Raw genomic sequence first — 20,594 nt, forward strand, 5'->3', positions numbered from 1 at the left:
GTCGATTCAGTGGTTTGGAGCATTATGAATCAGTGAGTCGATTCAGTGGTTTGGAGCGTTATGAATCAGTGAGTCGATTCAGCGGTTTGAAGCTTTATGAATCAGTGAGTCGATTCAGTGGTTTGGAGCATTATGAATCAGTGAGTCGATTCAGTGGTTTGGAGCATTATGAATCAGTGAGTCGATTCAGTGGTTTGGATCGCCAAAGTCACGTATTTCAGCAGTTTGGCGGTTTGACACACGATCCGTATCATGAATCGACTCACTGATTCATAACGCTTCAAAGCTTCATGTTGCTGTTTTTTGAAATCGGTCATCACTATATAAGTCGTTATTTAGGGTTTTTTTGCGCACAAAAACTATTCTCGTCGCTTTATAAAGTTATTGTAGAACCAATGTAGTGAGATGGACTTTGTAACGACGTCTTTAGTGTCTTTTAAGGGTCTTGAGAGTGTAAAGTGCATTGAGCCAATGGAGGCCTTTCAGAGCCATCAGATTTACACTAAAATATCTTAATTTGTGTCTGAAGATGAACGGACGACATGAGGGTCAGTCATTAATGACAGAATTTTCATTTTTGGGTGAACTAACCCTTTAAGAGATTGCACTTTGTGCATTGGAAGCACTCAAATGTCTGTTTTGTAAAGCTACCTCTGTATACCAGGAAGTTATTTATTAATGTTTTCAGAAGTTGTAGCATATTCCTTTTGTAAGGCTACAGAACTTAATTTTAATTAAATTTTTTGTAAATTTGAGCCATTATTAAGGTCTTCAATAAAACAAGATGAGAACTTAAATATTCCAGCACCTTCTGTGATGTAGTGCTTTTATTCTCTTTTTCATCAAACCGCAGTTTTTCCAAGTTCCCGCAATTTTATCGCATAAAATTGCATAAATATCCCGCATTTTCTAAGAAAACGTGCCGCATAATCAAGAATTTTTGCCCGCAACAATCACAAAACAATCACATTTTTCTGGAAGGACTGTAGTATATACATATTCATTATTTTTTTTAGTAAATGTCAGATGGTTTGTGTAAATGAGACCCTTCTCCTCGTGTGGGATCGGTCAGAGCCTCTGAAACTGCATTGATTTGGACCTTCAGCCGTTGGTTCCCATTGAAGTCCATTATGTGCAGAAAAATCCTGGAATGTTTTCCTAAAAAAACTTAATTTCTTTTCGACTGAAGAATGAAAGACATGAACACCTGATGAGATGGGGGCGAGGAAATGATCAGGACATTTTCATTTTAAAGTTTAAGGGCGTTTTCACACCTGAAAGTCCGCACCAAGGTCTGAACCGAAGTTCATGTTTTGATACTTTCGGTTAGTTTTGGTTTAGTTTCACATTGCAATCATGCGAGCGCACTAAAGAACTGAACATCACACACTTGTGTCCACTCGTCATCTTCTATGTGGGCGGCATCTGGACATTGATTGGTTTGTAAACGGATGTGCGTCTGACGCGTCTTTGACAAGAATGAATGAACGGACGCATATCGTTGCCACTAGTGAACAGTGAAGCATTGCTTCACTATTTTCGTTACGTTTAAAAGTGGACATTTCAAGCTTTATATCCACATATTTCTCATGTTTGTGAGACGAGTATCTGCTGAGTTTTGGTTTATTTGAGACGCTCCAGTTCATGTGCAAAGCATGTGATCGCTCCCGCAATTATAAACGATTTGCTTCTTATTTATTAAATCCAGGCAATTATCTGATTAAACGTTGATTAGAATTAAGATACAATTTATATGAAACGAAATTCACATTAAAGAAAGGCTTTCTAAGCAAAATCATACAAAATTTCTTTCGAAATAATTTCTGACCTTCTGACATATTGCGCATCTTTTCACTTTTCATAATCAATGTAGCCGAGATTAAATTAAAAAAATAATATTATAATATTTAAACATAAACAGGAACTTCCTGTAAATGCTCTGAAAGTCCGAACCATACAGAAAATGCTTTCACACTATAAACGAACCGAACCTTTGTTCAGTTTGATCGGTGGTCCAGGGGGAGGTTTCACACCTGTAATTTTGATTCGGACCAAACTGAAAAGTCAGAAAATCCGGACCAAACAAGGAAGGTGTGAAAGCGCCCTAAGTTAAATTCGCATCTTTGCATGCAAACATTAGCCTGGATGCCAGCCGAACTTAGCCCCGCCCACAACATTTTTACTCGGGCAGTTCGGTCTGGACTTGATCCATAGAGAAGAACAGAAACTGTTCGGACCAATGAAATTGTCAGGACGGGCTTTACACGATGATGGACAGATGAGAAACATTAACGTAATCATCCACGTCATTAAAGGCGCTTGGGTTGAGTTTGTTCTAATCCTAAACTGGAGAACTTGTTCGTATATGCATTCACCTTTACTATTTCTCTCAGAAATGATGATCGTGTTGGTAAGTTCTCTGTGTATCCTTAAATTCTTTTTTTACAACACCAGCAAAGATCGTTTACACTCATCTTTTTCTTCTATCGTTAGGCTACTTATTCCAGCGTGCGTGCAGGTACAGGGTTGCCAAGTTTTACAACAAAACCGCCCAATTGCTAACGTTCCTCAAAACTAGCCAAAAACAAGCCCAATAGCTTTCCAGGGGCGGTTCTCCAAGAAAAAGGGCATTTGGGGGGTAAAATATGAGTTATTTTGGCAGGGCTGGAAGCTAAAAATCACATTCCTGGGTCTGTATATCACATAATGGGGTCGCTTTAACCCGCGGACTTGGCAACACAGGCCAGTTGAGTTCTGTTGACATTTCACAACTAACGTTATTCGTCGCTCCGTTGCTCTGATTGGTTGTAGGTCTATCCAATTGAGGTCTTTCCTGGTTCGGTTGAAACACGCCCCATAATCACAGCCCCACAGAGCAGATTAGACTCATATTCTGACTAGAATTGACTAGGCTATGCAAACACAGCTTAAAAAAAAATAAATCAGCTGGAAACTGATCCGAGGTGGTTCTGAAGCCGAAGACTCTTGCTGCTCTTCCTCTTGACTTTGCAGTGTGTGAGGTTCAGTGTGCGTGACAGATGCTCTACAGGGACTAGAGCTCAATGCCGGCCTCATTCTCACTCTGGATCCCCGGAGACTTCGGCTTGGGTTAGGACTCACTCTCTCTTCCACCTGTGAATGCCACTTGCCCTGTCGTTCTTCCAGTCACCTTGTCCCGCTAAGACAATGAGCAAAGGCTTTGTCGAAACTTGACACATCCGGACATGCTTTCCTCTCTGGACGTTTCTTTGCTGTATCTTTCAGTCCTTTTTGTGAAGGGCAAACATCCTTTGTCTTTTAGCGAGCGCTACCATATAGTGTTATCTAATATCAACTAAAGCATCATTTAACGGAACAATAGTGAATTATCATCTGTGGAAACAATAGTAATTTGATTCTGGTTTACCAGTTCAGTCTAGGTTACACTCTAAAAAATGCAGGGTTAAAAATAACCCAAGTTGGCTAACCCAGCAATTGGGTTGTTTTAACCCAACGTTTGGGTTAAATGTTTGTTTAAAACAACCCAATTGCTGGGTTAAAACAACCCAATTGCTGAGTTTAAACAACCCAATTAATGGGTTAAAACAACCCAATTTCACTGGGTTTGTCCATTTTCAACCCAATTGAGTTGTTTTAACCCAGCATTTGGGTTAAATGTTTGCTTAAAACAACCCAATTTTGCTGGGTTAGTCCATTTTCAACCCAACTTGGGTTATTTTTAACCCAGCATTTTTTTGAGTGTAATTTCAGTAAATGTTTGCTTGAACATTGAGTGAAATAATGTTTTTATGGGTTTAGTTATAATAATAACCCCGGTATGATATCGAATCAAAACAGTAAATGAGTACACTCAAAACAATGCTGGGTTAAAAATAACCCAAGTTGGGTTGAAAATGGACTAACCCAGCAATTGGGTTGGTTTAACCCAGCATTTGGGTTGTTTTAACCCAGTGTTTGGGTTAAATATTTGCTTAAAACAACCCAATTGCTGGGTTAAAACAACCCAATCGCTGGGTTAAAACAACCCAATTTTGCTGGGTTTGTCCATTTTCAACCCAATTGAGTTGTTTTAACCCAGCGTTTGGGTTGTTTAAACCCAGCGATTTGGTTGTTTTAACCCAGCAATTGGGTTGTTTTAAGCAAATATTTAACCCAAACACTGGGTTAAAACAACCCAAATGCTGGGTTAAAACAACCCAATTGCTGGGTTAGTCCATTTTCAACCCAACTTGGGTTATTTTTAACCCAGCATTTTTTTGAGTGTAATTTCAGTAAATGTTTGTTTGAACATTGAGTGAAATAATGTTTTTATGGGTTTAGTTATAATAACCCTGGTATGATATCGAATCAAAACAGTAAATGAGTACACTCAAAAAAATGCTGGGTTAAAAATAACCCAAGTTGGGTTGATAATGGACTAACCCAGTAATTGGGTTGTTTTAACCCAGTGTTTGGGTTAAATATTTGCTTAAAACAACCCAATTGCTGGGTTAAAACAACCAAATCGCTGAGTTTAAACAACCCAATTAATGGGTTAAAACAACCCAATTTTGCTGGGTTTGTCCATTTTCAACCCAATTGAGTTGTTTTAACCCAGCATTTGGGTTGTTTTAACCCAGCGTTTGGGTTGTTTAAACCCAGCGATTTGGTTGTTTTAACCCAGCAATTGGGTTGTTTTAACCCAGCAATTGGGTTAAATGTTTGCTTAAAACAACCCAATTTTGCTGGGTTAGTCCATTTTCAACCCAACTTGGGTTATTTTTAACCCAGCATTTTTTAGAGTGTACACATCCATACATGTGTGGTCTGGATGTACACTTTTACACTTTTTTTGTGTGTGCTTTGGTCATAGTTTTTGTACTTTTGCACTTTTTGAAGTCAAATTCGTTTAGTGTTACTCTTACTAACATGGCGTATTATTCTAGTGAGCACAAGCTCAACTTTAGTTGATGCGAGTGCAAAATGAAACCAAATATTGTGCATTTTGTATGCTTTATTTGAGTAAAGCAGCGAGTACTGGCTCTTTGACCTGCTGGAGTCTTGCCTAATGGCCTTTAGTGCTTGCTTATTCACGAGCTGTCAGATTTATTGATAACCAGATGGCAAACCACCAGTACTGCCATCAACTGACAACAGGAACTCAATCCCCTGCCAGCTTAACAATCAGTCAAAGCTCTACCTCTCGATTAGGGCATTATGGGCATGAATGTTTGCTGTCAGGTTCCCTGGGTCTAATAATTATGTTTGTTCTAGAAATAAAATAGGACCTGTGAGGTTACAGTCAATTTCACTAATAAAGTTGTTTGGATTGATTTGTCAACTCTTTGCAGGCTCTGGCAGTTTTTACTTTTGGACCCCCGGAGTAGAAAAGTATATTTGGGTAATTCAAATTCTGAAGTGAGCAAATAATGGGAAATATATACTGAACACCGAGTATGCATGATCACGAATTAGAGCGTGCATTCAAAAGCATGCATTTCAATATCCCACATATTGATATCGGCCGACTATATAATTGTGAGAGAACACAAATATGGATATAGATATTTTTTCCTCCCATCTCCATCACCATGTCCCTTTAGGGTCTACGTAGAATGTGTAATTTCCTGTAGGGACATAGTGTTAGGCTTCGGGCTGATTTTGCAGACAGTTTGTTTCTGCATATAAAAAACAGGTACAAACGTACTTGCTCTGGCTCTTGTTTTAAATAATTTTTTTCCTCTCTGAGACGAGAAAAAAAATGGCAATCGCGCAATGTTCAGCATGAAAGAGACTCTCATCGCCTCGCCATGCTTCTGCTGCTGTTTCTATACACAACACTTCCATTGAAAACAACTGAAAAAATATGCTGGCCCAATGAAACAAACGCTTTTTTTAGACTTATTTTATTTTATTTTATTTTATTTTATTTTATTTTATTTAGTTTAGTTTAGTTTAGTTTAGTTTAGTTTAGTTTAGTTTAGTTTAGTTTAGTTTAGTTTAGTTTAGTTTAGTTTAGTTTAGTTTTTATTTTATTATTATATTTTATTTTATTTTAAATGTATTCATTAATTTATTATTTTTTTTAAATTTACTTTATTTTAAATTTATTTTATTTACTTTATTTTAAAGAGAAATTAATTTATTTTATTAATTCTATCTTATTTCATTCATTCATTCATTCATTCTATTTTATTTTATTCTTTTATTTTATTTGTATTTAATTCTATTGTATTTTACTCTCTTCTACTCTATCCTATTTTATTTATTATCCATAATAATAAATAAATAAATGTATTTATTTATTCATTCGTTCTATCTTTTATTTTATTTTATTTTTATTTACTTTATTTTAAATTTATTTTATTTAAAATGTATTTATATTTCATTTTATTTTAAATTAAAATCTTATTTTATTAATTCTCTTATTTCATTCATTCTATTTAAATTTCTCTTTTTTCCCTCTTTTATCTTATTTCATTCATTTGTTCTATTTTTCTTCTCTTATTTTATTTTTATTTTATTCTATTGTATTTTATTCTCTTCTATCCTATTTTATTTATTATCCATAATTCATTCATTCATTAATTTTTTATTTTATTTTATTTATCTTATTATTTTATTTTAAATTTATTCATTAATTTATTATTTTTTTAAATTTAATTTATTTTAAATTTATTTTAAAGAAAAAATAATTTATTTTATTAATTCTATCTTATTTCATTCATTCATTCTATTTTATTTTATTCTTTTATTTTATTTGTATTTAATTCTGTTGTATTTTAATCTCTTTTATTCTATCCTATTTTATTTATTATCCATAATAATAAATAAATAAATGTATTTATTTATTCATTCATTCCATCTTTTATTTTATTTTAATTTTAAATTTATATTTATATTTCATTTTATTTACTTTATTTTAAATTAAAATCTTATTTCATTCATTCTATTGAAATCTTTTCTCTTTTATCTTATTTCATTCATTTGTTCTATTTTTGTTCTCTTATTTTATTTTTATTTAATTCTATTGTATTTTATTCCCTTCTATCCTATTTTATTTATTATCCATAATTCATTCATTCATTAATTTTCTCATTTATTTATTTATTTTTACTTCTCTTTTATTTTATTCTTTTCTACCCTAGAATAGAATATTTATTTTCATTTTTTCTATTCTATTCTATTGGAGAAATGCAGTTCAGCAGTCTGGAGATGTGAATATCTAATCGGAGTGTGTGAAAGACAGGAGAGATCTCTGTGAGAACTGTAGATTGCGGTTGTAAGTCTTTTTAACTCTCAGAAATTGCTTCCAAGCACCGGCTCTCGATGAGGGTCAGTCTTTGAAGATGAATGGATGGTGTGTGTTGTATTGATCCCAAACCCCCCCCCACACACACACACACACACACACACTGGTTCCTTAATCCTGGTTAAGCGTTCGGAGACTTAGACCTATGTCAAAGGTTTCTGACCCTGGATCTTGTTAACCATGTCTTTCCTTTGGGCCCTTCTGACCTTTCAGTGCTGGGCCAATGAACACAAATTTATCTCTCACATATTTTTATGTGACACATTTTGTTGTTGTTGTTGTTGTTAGGATTTAAATGAGGCTGTGCCTGCCGGTGGTCACAACTGAAAATCTATGATTGCGTTGGATGAATCCAGGCGTCCTGGACTCGGGATCGATTCTGCTTTGTCGACGGATTCCAGCCCCTGCTCTGCTCGGCTGAAGATGAATTAGATTTTCCTATAAAAACGCGGCGCTTTGGCTCTGCCATTGAGCTTATCTCAGCCGTGTGGGATATGCTTTACTCCTCACCTGTGGTATTTCATCCTCTGTTATTACTGCTGCCCCGCTCGGATTTTCCCATTCTCTATCTGTCCTCATCTGTTATCTGTAGGGGACATTTCTAATTCCAAATGGTTATGATCAGTATTAAAGTTTACGGATTAAAGATTAAGCTCTATTTTGTCCCACGTCCACCTGCTATATTCCTTTCATCACATCTCCAGGAATCCCTTCAGCTGTCCAGCCCTTTATCATTTATACTCCATGCTTTCCGATGGACTATTCAGACTCGTGATATATTAGCACTAGACATGTGCCGGTAAACGGTAATACGATATACCGCAATAATGAACATGCACAATATTGTTATCGTGGGCACTTCAAAATACTGTGAATAATTATTTATTACGAATTATTCAGATTTTTAGAATGTATTTTAAGAATACTTTACCCGTCAACCGTTTAATATGAACAACGCCTCAAAGAGGAAGCGCACTGATGTAAACAGACCGTTCATGAGCCGAACACATGGCGGAAGGCGTGACGCACTGAAGTGCACATTCACTTTCAGACAGCAGAGGGCGCTGATGGAACAGCAGAAATACAGCCGTTTCCCCAGTAATCACAATCCTGTGCTCGTCATCACATAACCTAATACTTAAAGACTTAAAGTCATTTTCAAACTTTTTTTTTTTTTTTAAGTTTTAAATTACATGCCCTAGATATTGTTTGAATATGTTCTGACTGTTGTTCAATCACACACTTTACAATATGGCTCCATTATTTAACATTAGTTCATTCATTAAAGGTCCCATGGCATGGCATTTTTCTATTATTTTATAGTGTTTTCTGAGGTGTACTTATATTATTAGTATGATTTTTACATCATAAAATGTCATAATTTAGAAATAAAAGGCATTTTTTCTATACTGCTGTTTGCCCTGTGGCTGAATGCCCTGTTTCAAGAGGCGTGTCTGCTGTGAGACTTCAGTAAAAACGCCCACTGTTGTGATTGGCTGACATCTTTGCATTTTAAATGAGCGGAGGGGGCGTGGTTTAACGAGGCACGAGCAGGCACGAGTCTGCCAGAGACGGATGGACCTGAGTTCACTTCTCATCAGTTCTCTCAGCATGTCTCAGTTCAGGGTGAACTGTTGTAGTTACTAGCAAATACTTCAGGTTATTAGTTTATTTCTAGTCGGAGGGACTGTCACTCATGTCAGAAAGTTAGTAACTTTAGTAAATTATGGATCAGCGCTGACTCGAGACGCGAACCGTTTAGAACGATTCAGTCCGATTTGGTGAACTGGTTCGGTTCACTAAAAATAACCGATTCAAAAGAATGATTCGTTCGCGAACCGGACATCACGGAGACGGAGCGATTGCTAACAAAGTTATTTATAGTAACTACTGAGTTATGAGAGCGCTGTCAGTCAGCGCGAGTTTATTGTGTTTGTATCTGAGAGTTCTGAATAAACACGAGTCCCAGTCACACCGAGTCCGTCTTCGTCATTATTCTACCAACTTTGTAACACATGCAATGTACCATTACAGCGAGATGAACGAGTTAGTAAGTGTTGAGTATAGCATTATTTCTAGATATGTTCCAATCATATGAATAGCGTCATTGACGCGCATTGAGTAACGTTACACAGCGCAAACAAAGACACAACAGCAGTAATCGAATGTAATCCAGTTTATTGTGGGGAAAGCTGGCTAGCCTAGCCCAGATATGCTCACGCTTAACGTTACCCTCCTTCTGCTTAATCTCACGCCGCGTTTGGTGCCTCCGCTGTGGGCCAGATGCAGTACTGGGGGTCGGGGATGTTGGAGGCCGAGCTTCGGCGTGTGTGAAGTTTATCTCTAAAGATGTGACTGCTGATGTTAAACAGAAAAGACTGTATGCACATTTTAGAACAGATAGACGCGACAAGGACGTACAAAAACACTGACTCACAAGATAGAAAACACGAAAACACCGTTCTGTCGGGAGAGAGAGAAGCCGCAGTGTGTGCACAAATAATAAATAATTAGCTACACATAAGAAATCACTGATCACAGATCAGAAGGAACTGAAGAAAGACTTCTGTTTTCATTTGTACATCCAAACACTGAGAAACTGCCAGTTCACTCGTTCACAAGTAACGTTAATGATCTCGAGTGTTTGCATGGGCGTGCCAGATTCTCTGGGCGGAGGAAAGGGAGGAAACCGCTCCTGCTTGGACGTCAAACCAGGAGACTTCAGGATTGGCTCGTCTGGCCTGTCATTTTCTCAAAGGCAGAGAAAGACAGCCAGAACTCGGGTTTACACCGATCAACATTTCTATCCACTTGGGGACAATATTCAGGCTAGGAGAACTCATATTAATGTTGAAATACCTCATAAAATGAAAATTTCATGCCATGGGACCTTTAACAAACTGACAATGAAAAATACTTCTAAAGCATGTATTAATCTTAGTTAAATGTACATTTCAGCATTTAATAACACATTATTAAAATCAAAAGTTGTAACTGTATTATTTAATGGACCTGAGCTTACACTAACAGTTGCTTTTTTAAACTAACATTATCAAAGAAGAATAACTTCTGTAAAAATTTAGCTATTCGCTCTTTGTTAATGTTAATGCATTAACTGGCGAGACATTATTGTAAAGTGTTACCTATTGTTCTTTATAATTCTTTAGCACTTTAATCTGTTTCAAATATTTGTTTACTTTATACATTTTTGTGTATTGCTTTATTGTATTTAAATGTTTGGTTCTTTTGTTATAATAAAGTTTTTAAACCTGTTATAGTATGACAACACTTTTTTTGCAACTTTTTTTAAATATCGTGATAATACCGTATACCGTGATAAAAGCTTCAGCAATTAATCGCAACATGAAAATTTGATACCGGCACATGCCTAATTAGCACACCACCAGTCTGCATACTAGCTCTTTTTTTATTATATGCCATGTTAAATAATCAAAATCTAAAACTATAATGGTTTTGATTCATATAGAGAGATGCAAAACAGTTCTGTGGCTTTGTTTGGAACAATTTTTGTTAGTTCTTAACAGACAATATTGTGTCAAAGTCATTTAATATTAACCTCTTGTTTTTTGAACTGTTGTATAAAATCAATATAACATTTGTAATCATGCCGATATTTAAAGAAAAAACGTCACTCTTCATGTGATATTGATTTTAACTATATTAAAGGATTAGTTCACTTTTAAATAAACTTTTGCTGATAGTTTACTCACCCCCATGTCATCCAAGATGTCCATGTCTTTCTTTCTGCAGTCGAAAAGAAATTAAGGTTTTGGATGAAAACATTCCAGGATGTTTCTCCATATAATGGACTTCAATGGGCTCCAAACGGTTCAAGGTCCAAATGACAGTTTCAGTGCAGCTTCAAAGGGCTTTAAACGACACCAGATGATGAATAAGGGTCTTATCTAGACAAACCATCAGTTTCTGCGAGAAACCCAGCAGTATTTATGCTATTATTTTACCTCTTATCAGACGAACGTGATCGTCTCTGAGCTCAGCCATAACTTCCGCTTAGTGAGGTCAAAATACGAGCGTGGTCATAGATGTATACGTAGATGCCTCAAACCGCTGAATCGACTCGCTGATTCATAACGCTCCAAACCGCTGAATCGACTCGCAGATTCATAACGCTCCAAACCGCTGAATCGACTCGCTGATTCATAACGCTCCAAACCGCTGAATCGACTCGCTGATTCATAACGCTCCAAACCGCTGAATCGACTCGCTGATTCATAACGCTCCAAACCGCTGAATCGACTCACTGATTCATAACGCTTCAAACCGCTGAATCGACTCGCTGATTCATAACGCTCCAAACCACTGAATCGACTCACTGATTCATAACGCTCCAAACCACTGAATCGACTCACTGATTCAGAACGCTCCAAACCACTGAATCGACTCACTGATTCATAACGCTCCAAACCGCTGAATCGACTCACTGATTCATAACGCTCCAAACCGCTGAATCGACTCGCTGATTCATAACGCTCCAAACCGCTGAATCGACTCGCTGATTCATAACGCTCCAAACCGCTGAATCGACTCACTGATTCATAACGCTTCGAAGCTTCATGATGCCGTGTTTTGAAATCGGTCATCACTATATAAGTCGTTATTTAGGGTTTTTTGCGCACAAAAACTATTCTGGTCGCTTCTTAAAGTTATTGTAGAACCACTGTAGTGAGATGGACTTTGTAATGACGTCTTTAGTGCCTTTATGGGTCTTGAGAGTGTAAATTGTGCCAATGGAGGCCTTTCAGAGGTCTAACGGGTGTCGAACGACATGAGGGGAACTAACTAATGACAGAATTTTCATTTTTGGGTGAACTAACCCTTTAATTGCCAGAGCTCTTATGTAAAAAGGTTAACCCAGGGTTTAGAAATGTTCCATGTGAAACGCCAGCAGAGGAATAAATACCCAGAATTATAAGCAGTTTAGAATGAACCCGGGTTAACTCGTTCTAGTATGAAAAGCCTGAACTGGAGTGTGAGTGTTGTCAGATCTTCAAGCATGTGTTTGTTGTGTTTCAGGTGGTGATGAAGATCATCAAGCATTACCAGGAGGAGGGTCAGGGCAGTGAGGTGGTGCAGGGGGTTCTGCTGGGGCTGGTGGTGGAGGACCGGCTGGAGATCACCAACTGCTTCCCTTTCCCTCAACACACGGAGGACGATGCTGACTTTGATGAAGGTAAGGGATTCAACTTATGACATTGACAGAATTTTGTCGGAGGTCAAATTTGATCTCAGCGGGCGTTAATCGGTGAACATTAACGACCAAACACTACAGATTTTAGCCTAGGATCAGCGGAATCTGTTAACCCTTTAAGACCTAAGGGTATTTTTACAATTAATTTTCCGCCTGGTGTTATTTACTAAAAAAGCTTGTAAAACATCAACCCTGTTGTGCACAGACAATTGACACGCCTCTTTTTTTTCCAAGACAAGTTGCACTGTCAGTATATTTGTGTTGCATTGATGTCACCTGAATGTAAAATAAGTTATGGGACCATAAAGACAAATGAAAACATAAAACGGAAATTGAATCACTCAAATATTTATTGAAAACACACACAAATAAATAAAAGCTAAGCATATTTCCTCTGGAAAACAGTTTGTTCAAGTCTTTAGAGTCCTGGAACTCAGGAATAAACATGATAACTTATACAGAACCAAAACTATTTACATTTTTCCAAAAAAAGTCCAGGCGCTTTTGGCCTCTTTGGATTTTGGATATTTACTGGTGCCAAGCCTCAAAACAGTTCCTATCAGGAACTTCTCCTCAAACTTTTTCCTCAAACTTTGTCCACAAAACTACTCAAAAATGCAGCGCGTCTCTCTCTCTCTCTCCTCAACACTAGCCGTGCGTCTCTCTCTCTTCACAATAACAGAGCTGTGGTTCATGCGTAATGACGCACACCAACGTGGATGACGGATCAGCCTGTCATTGGTCAAACCCTCATCCAAAATGGCAGCTAGCATCGCGCTAGATTACGGAAAATTTATAAATTATAGACATCAAGTGGATAAATCTTGGATGTAAGCGTTTTGATTTATTGCTGAACAACTCCAAAAAGATGCACATGTTCCAGGCTGGATAGAAAACCTGTAAAGGCTACAAAGACACCCCCGTGATGGCTAGCTCGTTAGCTTTCTGCTGGAAAAAACGGTAAGAAAATCGATAAAAGTTTCATAAAATAATATAGATATTTATCGGAGGTGCCGTGTGACGTCGTGGGCGATGCCGTCGGGCTCTGAGGGTTAATAATTTCAAAATTGGTCTCAGACGACCAAATCATGGCTAAAATCGTTCAGTGTGAACCCGGCTTTAATTGTATGTTAGCACTGGATTTAGGGATGCATGATATTGGATTTTTGCTTATATGCCGATATTTTTCAACTAATTTTGGCCGGTGCCGATATTGATACCGATATACGTTTATTTTGTTTGGAAACCACCATTTTGAGCAAAAAAAAGTTTTTTTTCGTTCCGGTTTCAGATTTCTGAGGTCTCCTTACTAAAAGTATGCTTGTTAAAGATAAATAAATGTTAATAAAGTTATTTTTATAATAAGAGTATATTTTCTCTAAAAATAACAATAATAAAGTCAGTGATTTTTCACCCCAGACAGATGCAGTTGCAACTTAAATATTTTATTTTTGGATTTAATGTTTGTTCACATGAGAGCATGGGATCAGTTAATGCTGTATTTAGCTTCAAATAAAAACATATACAATTATTTTAGTGCTCCTTGGATTATTTTTTTTATCATCCATTTCATGCAATTGTATTACAGATTAATAAACTGTATATAAAAGTATTTAATTTTACAAGTTTTTTACAATTTATTTATGTATTCTACTTTTCATTGTATTACTGTAACAACAGCGCCTCCACTAAATAGGCTATATAACATTCTCCCGGTCGGGCACTAGGACCTGGAGGAGCTTCAGCTGCTGTAGAGGCTGCTGCGCGCGCTAGAGAGTGGAGAGACGCGATTGTGCTTGTTTTGTTGTGAAAACCTGGCAATCCTGAGTTGATTCACAAATTCAATATAATGATGTCGATTAATGATGTCAATATAAATCACCATACATGCAATGCATTTGCTTATTTTCACTTCAAGAATGGCCACAGGGCTGACGTGATCTTATCGCTATAGAAGTCGTTGCACACGCGAGTTATTGCAGGCTCATATTAACACGTTATCATATCGGCATCATTTTTTCATATCGGCCGATGCCGATTTTTATATTTTAAGCGTTTATCGGCCGATTCCGATGTCGTGCCGATAATATCGTGCATCCCTTGGATTTATTTTCTAAATGACATTTGAGTTGCAATTATTAAAGTAAGACGTCTGCCATCATTATCATTGTTTAGAATAGAATTTTATTCATGGATCAAATGAAGAGTTCAGATGCCAAAACCTCTGAGGACTCTATCACACACCCTGTGCAATGCAACGCCAGACGCGACGCAAGTGTGTTCGGCTAGTTTCATCCGGAGATATAACGGAATGCATTGATTTACCATTTTACTTTATGCAGTATGTGGGTAAAATGTCCATACTTGGATTTTCCCATCCAATACAATGCATCTAATTTGCATATGAATGTGTTCTTGGTGCAACATGTAAGGAAAATAGAAGTGTAATAATGGGAGGAATAATTGGCAACATTTTTATAATATCTCATGTTTCATAGGAATATTGATATGTAATTTCTTTCCCTATTCACTTGTTATGTCTCCAGAATGCCTGATAAACAAGATTTGAGTCCTGGCGTCTCTACAGTGGACATTTATGACATCAATGCCCTGTTTTGTAACAGAAAGTCATATTTTGATTTGATAACATTTTCCTGAGATGTGGATTTATAACAAACAATTAATCTGATTTAAGTTATAGTTACAAAATATTGTCATATTTCCATAAGAGTGCTAAACATTAATGTCAGCCGTTTTTAAAGTCCAAGAAGAAGTTGTCCTGGTGAAACCTCCAAACATTTATTATCTCTGCAAAGCCCCGAATGTGCTCTTTACGGGACATCCAGACTGTGACATGTGACATGTGACATGTATGATATCAGAGAAATTCCCTAAAATATGACGTCCACTACAGTGGACAAAAGTCTATTCCTGGGTAGGGATCGACCGATATGGATTTTTTTAGTGCCGATACCGATTTTTTTTTTCCATCAGCCTTAGCCGATGCCCGATATGAGCTGCCGATATTCTTGAGCCGATATTTGGAGCCGATACTGCTTTTGCTCCCTCAATTTACAACATAAAAATGACACAATGATCATGATAATGATAATTTAAAATTTACAATTTATAAAAAGGAACATTTATTGAACACAAAAAAACGATATTTAACAAATAGTAAAAACAGGTAATGTAGAACAAGAGTTAATAAATTCTGAAAATAAATATTTAAGCATAAATATAATAATTACACTATTGCACACAGTATCAACAAGCAAGCAGCATAATAAAGTGCACACTGACTGTACTGTACTTAATTTTAAAACTATTTACAACCGAGTCATTTAATGGTTACACTCTAAAAAATGCTGGGTTAAAAATAACCCAAGTTGGGTTGAATATGGACTAACCAAGCAATTGGGTTGTTTTGACCCAGCGGTTGGGTTAAATGTTTGCTTAAAACAACCCAATTGCTGGGTTAAAACAACCCAATTGCTGGGTTAGTCCATTTTCAACCCAACTTGGGTTATTTTTAACCCAGCATTTTTTAGAGTGTAGGTGCACTTCACTTAATCTCTTGCAGAGCAACACCAGCGGTAATTCAGGAAAAAACCTCCCAATGCTCCACGTGAAACTTCAGTCTTTCCACCTTTTACCATCGTGTCAATTCTCAATTGATTTTGATTAATATGCGCGAGGGAGAGCGAGAGAGTTTGAAGACGGTGAGAGCTGCCCTGTGGACGCCTGTCTGTAAATAATGCAGGGGGAAAAATATCGGCCGACGTATCAGCTGATACACGTAAAAATCGCAAATATCGGCCGATATATCCGATATATTCCTGAGTCCCAGGAGTTACATAAAAAACTGTATTAACATGTATTTATCTTTAACACGTATCCTTTTAGAATGGAGACCTCAGAAATCTGAAACCAGAATAACAAAAAAAAGTGTGTACTTCCGCCTATAGTTATAGGAACAATGAAAATATTCCTCTGCTGTGAAAGCCCTTGTTATATCATAGTAATGCCCACCAGAACTAATGCCACCCAGTTGACTTTCTCTGAAATGAAATGAATATATTTTGGGCTCCCTGAAGAAATATTGAAGTAATCGTTGTTATAAGGCGTTTGTGGGGAGAAAGCCAGTGGTTTATTGACATTGAGATGTGGTGCATTAAGTGCAGATCAAGAATATACACACATAAGTTTCCTGTGAATACTACAGATGTGGAATGTAGATCGTTCTGCCTTACATTATGCCTGAGAAAGAAACGCACATTTTGCAGCTTTCTTCCTCTCGTTCTTTTTCTTTCATTGTATTTCTCTCACACACTGAAAATAGGTCGATGTATAAACCATCATGACAGGATTTGAACCCCGGACCTTTTGTGTTGAAATCTCCGCCATCGTATTATCCAATTAGCCAAAGTGTTTGAATGAGGGCCATTTTTTATCTGACTGCAGATTTTCGATTATTGCTAAGGGTTTGTAATATACAGTCATTTACAAATGGAAGACGATGCTATTATTCAATTGGTGTTTAACCAACTATAAAAGTATGATGTATTGTTTTATTTATTGTTGTTTAAAGGGTTAGTTCACCCAAAAATGAAAATTCTGTCATTAATTACTTACCCTCATGTCGTTCGACACCCGTCAGACCTCCGTTCATCTTCAGACACAAATGAAGATATTTTAGTGTAAATCTGATGGCTCTGAAAGGCCTCCATTGGCTCAATGGCACTTTACACTCTCAAGACCCTTAAAAGACACTAAAGACGTCGTTACAAAGTCCATCTCACTACAGTGACTCTACAATAACTTTATGAAGCGACGAGAATAGTTTTTGTGCACAAAAAAACCCTAAATAACGACTTATATAGTGATGACGATTTCAAAACACTGCATCATGAAGCTTCGAAGCGTTATGAATCAGTGAGTCGACTCATGATTCAGATCGCGTGTCAAACTGCTGAAATTTGGCGATCCAAACCGCTGAATCGACTCACTGATTCATAACGCTTCGAAGCTTCATGAGGCCGTTTTGAAATCGTCATCAGAGCCATCAGATTCAAACCGCTGAATCGACTCACTGATTCATAACGCTTCGAAGCTTCATGAGGCCGTTTTGAAATCGTCATCAGAGCCATCAGATTCAAACCGCTGAATCGACTCACTGATTCACAACGTTCCAAACCGCTGAATCGACTCACTGATTCATAACGCTTCGAAGCTTCATGATGCCGTGTTTTGAAATCTAACTATATAAGTCGTTATTTAGGGTTTTTTTGCGCACAAAAACTATTGTCGCCGATTCATTAAGTTATTTTAGAACCACTGTAGTGAGATGGACTTTGTAACGACGTCTTTAGTGTCTTTTAAGGGTCTTGAGAGTGAACCGTGCTATTGTGCCAATGGAGGCCTTTCAGAGGCATCAGATTTACACTAAAATATCTTCATTTGTGTCTGAAGATGAACGGAGGTCTGACGGGTGTCCAACGACATGAGGGTCAGTCATTAATGACAGAATTTTCATTTTTGGGTGAACTAACCCTTTAAGGGTTTGTAATATACAGTCATTTACAAATGGAAGACGATGCAATTATTCAATTGGTGTTTAACCAACTATAAAAGTATGATGTATTGTTTTATTTATTGTTGTTTAATGTTGAGATCGAAATTAAGCAACATTTATTTCAGCTACACCAGGGAAATTCACTTTTATGGCTCGTCCTTGCGTTTTGTCACATTAAACTCCTCTACAAGTGTGAGCTTTTGTGTTTTATCACGCCACTGTTTACTGCCTGCCATCTTGTCAGTGGTCACCAAGGCAGAAAAACGTCAACGTCGATCGGCGAGCTAGTAAACGGCGGAGTAAATTGCGGTGTAATTCAACAGAAACCTGTATCGGAGCGAAGGTTTGGGGCTCAGCTTTTATAGGGCTTCTCCAGAGAGCGCTAGCCTCAACCTGGAGGGACGGGAGAATGATTTCAGCAGCGAGCGAGAGACTGAGAGTTGTTTGTGCGGTTTTACGGCCTGAGAGATCACAGGTGTTGCCGGTGAGATGTGCCGTGCGTCATGGGAGGGAGAATGAGGCAGGGTTGCATTATTAAAAGTGTAATGGCCTGTAGAGGCTGTGAAATGGAGGCAGCAAAGGAACCAAAATTGACTAGGGTGTTGTTTTGTGGGCCACCGAAATAAGGCTGGGTGAAATGACCGTACATTTCGCAATGGTAGAAAAAGATTCTGTTCATATCCATGGCTTGATTTGATAGAAAATCAGAATTATAGCTCATTTCGTGCCACTTATAATTAATCTCTTATGATGAATCTTGCCTTTTGGTTTGGTTTGAAGTTTGTGAAAATGTGTTTATTAAAGTATGTCAGTCACTAGAATTAAAATGTGCATTACTACATGATTATGTAATGTGTGTGTGTGTGTGTGTGTGTGTGTGTGTGTGTGTGTGTGTGTGTGTGTGTGTGTGTGTGTGTGTGTGTGTGTGTGTGTGTGTGTGTGTGTGTGTGTGTGTGTGTGTGTGTGTGTGTGTGTGTGTGTGTGTGTGTGTGTGTGTGTGTGTGTGTGTGTGTGTATATGTAATCATAATAAAAACTTTTGGTTTATTCACTAGAATTTTTTTTAGCACTACGTGTAATATAAAATACTATTATTATGATTACTAATAATGTATAATATATTACCTAATAACAATAATTTATTATTATTAATACATTTGGGAGTTTATTCATTTAAGTCACAAGCATAAAAAAGATGTTACTACATGATGTAATATATAATATTATAAATAATGATAATAATAAATTAATATATTAATACAAGACGTAACAACAATTAATTGAATGATTAATTGATTAAACAATGAATTAATTATAATTAAATGATTAAATAAACAATTAAAATAATTATTTGATTTTATTTTCGTTGGTTTTTATTCTTTGTTTTGGTTGTTTAAACATTGTTTAAATAAAAATGTGCATTTCTACGTGCCTATGTCATGTAATTATCACCGTATTTATTATTATTATTATTTATATATGTAAAAAATAATAATAAATATATATATATATATATATATATATATATATATATATATATATATAATATATAATATAATATAATATAATATAATATAATATATATATATATATATATATATATATATATATATATATATATATATATATATATATATATATATATATATATATATATATATATATATATATAATATATATTAGTTCTACTAGTAACTTATAATAATAATAATAAAACATTTTGGAGTTTAATTATTCAATAAAAAATGCAGTACTACATGAAAATAAAGTATTTTTATTAACAATAATATATAATCCTAATAACAATAATTGTATTATCTTTTAATTGTATTTATCTGTTTTGATATTATTCTTATTATTATTAATAATACATTAAACCATTAGTATAAATAGATATTACTACATAATGTAATATATAACATTCTGGAAAATAATACAAATAAATGAATTATACAATATATAAAAATTGATAATTTTTTTTCGTGCTTTGTTGTTACTGTTAAAAACGTTGAGTTTATTTTGAGCAATAATAACTAGCTGCAACACACACACACACACACACACACACACACACACACACACACACACGCGCACACACGCGCACACACGCACACACACACACACACACATCATTATTGTGAAATTAATCCAAATGCCATAATACAAGATTTTGGTCATAGCGTCTGCTCCGAAGGATTTAAAAATATAAAAAAATCTATATTTGAACAGTCCGTTTTGAATGCGTACGAAGGGACACCTTTGATTCAGAAACTTTAATGTCTTACGATGCATATATGAGGAAGAGTTGAGTTGGTACTGATGCTAAATGAGAAGTATTGAGCCTCAAGCGGCGTGCGTGGCATCTCCAAGTGTACATTAACTCAGTGAGTGTGACACTGCCTGAGGTCTGCGCGCTTCATTATCCTCCGCCTCCGCTACAGGGTGTGTACACACCACAATGTGTGTTTGAGTGACCCTCTCCCACCCTTCCCATCATGC

General features: G+C 36.4%; 1 protein-coding gene across 1 annotated transcript in view; it reads left to right on the forward strand.

Moving 5' to 3' along the window:
* Positions 1-20,594, forward strand: part of eif3hb (eukaryotic translation initiation factor 3, subunit H, b) — a 118,784-nt gene that overhangs the window by 13,205 nt on the left and 84,985 nt on the right. The window contains exon 2 of the mRNA XM_079828950.1: positions 12,347-12,503. Coding sequence (XP_079685076.1) covers positions 12,347-12,503 — 157 coding nt within the window. The remainder of the gene's footprint in view (positions 1-12,346; positions 12,504-20,594) is intronic.

This window comes from Gobio gobio, assembly GCF_949357685.1.
Source record: "Gobio gobio genome assembly, chromosome: 11".
Lineage (NCBI taxonomy): Eukaryota > Metazoa > Chordata > Actinopteri > Cypriniformes > Gobionidae > Gobio > Gobio gobio.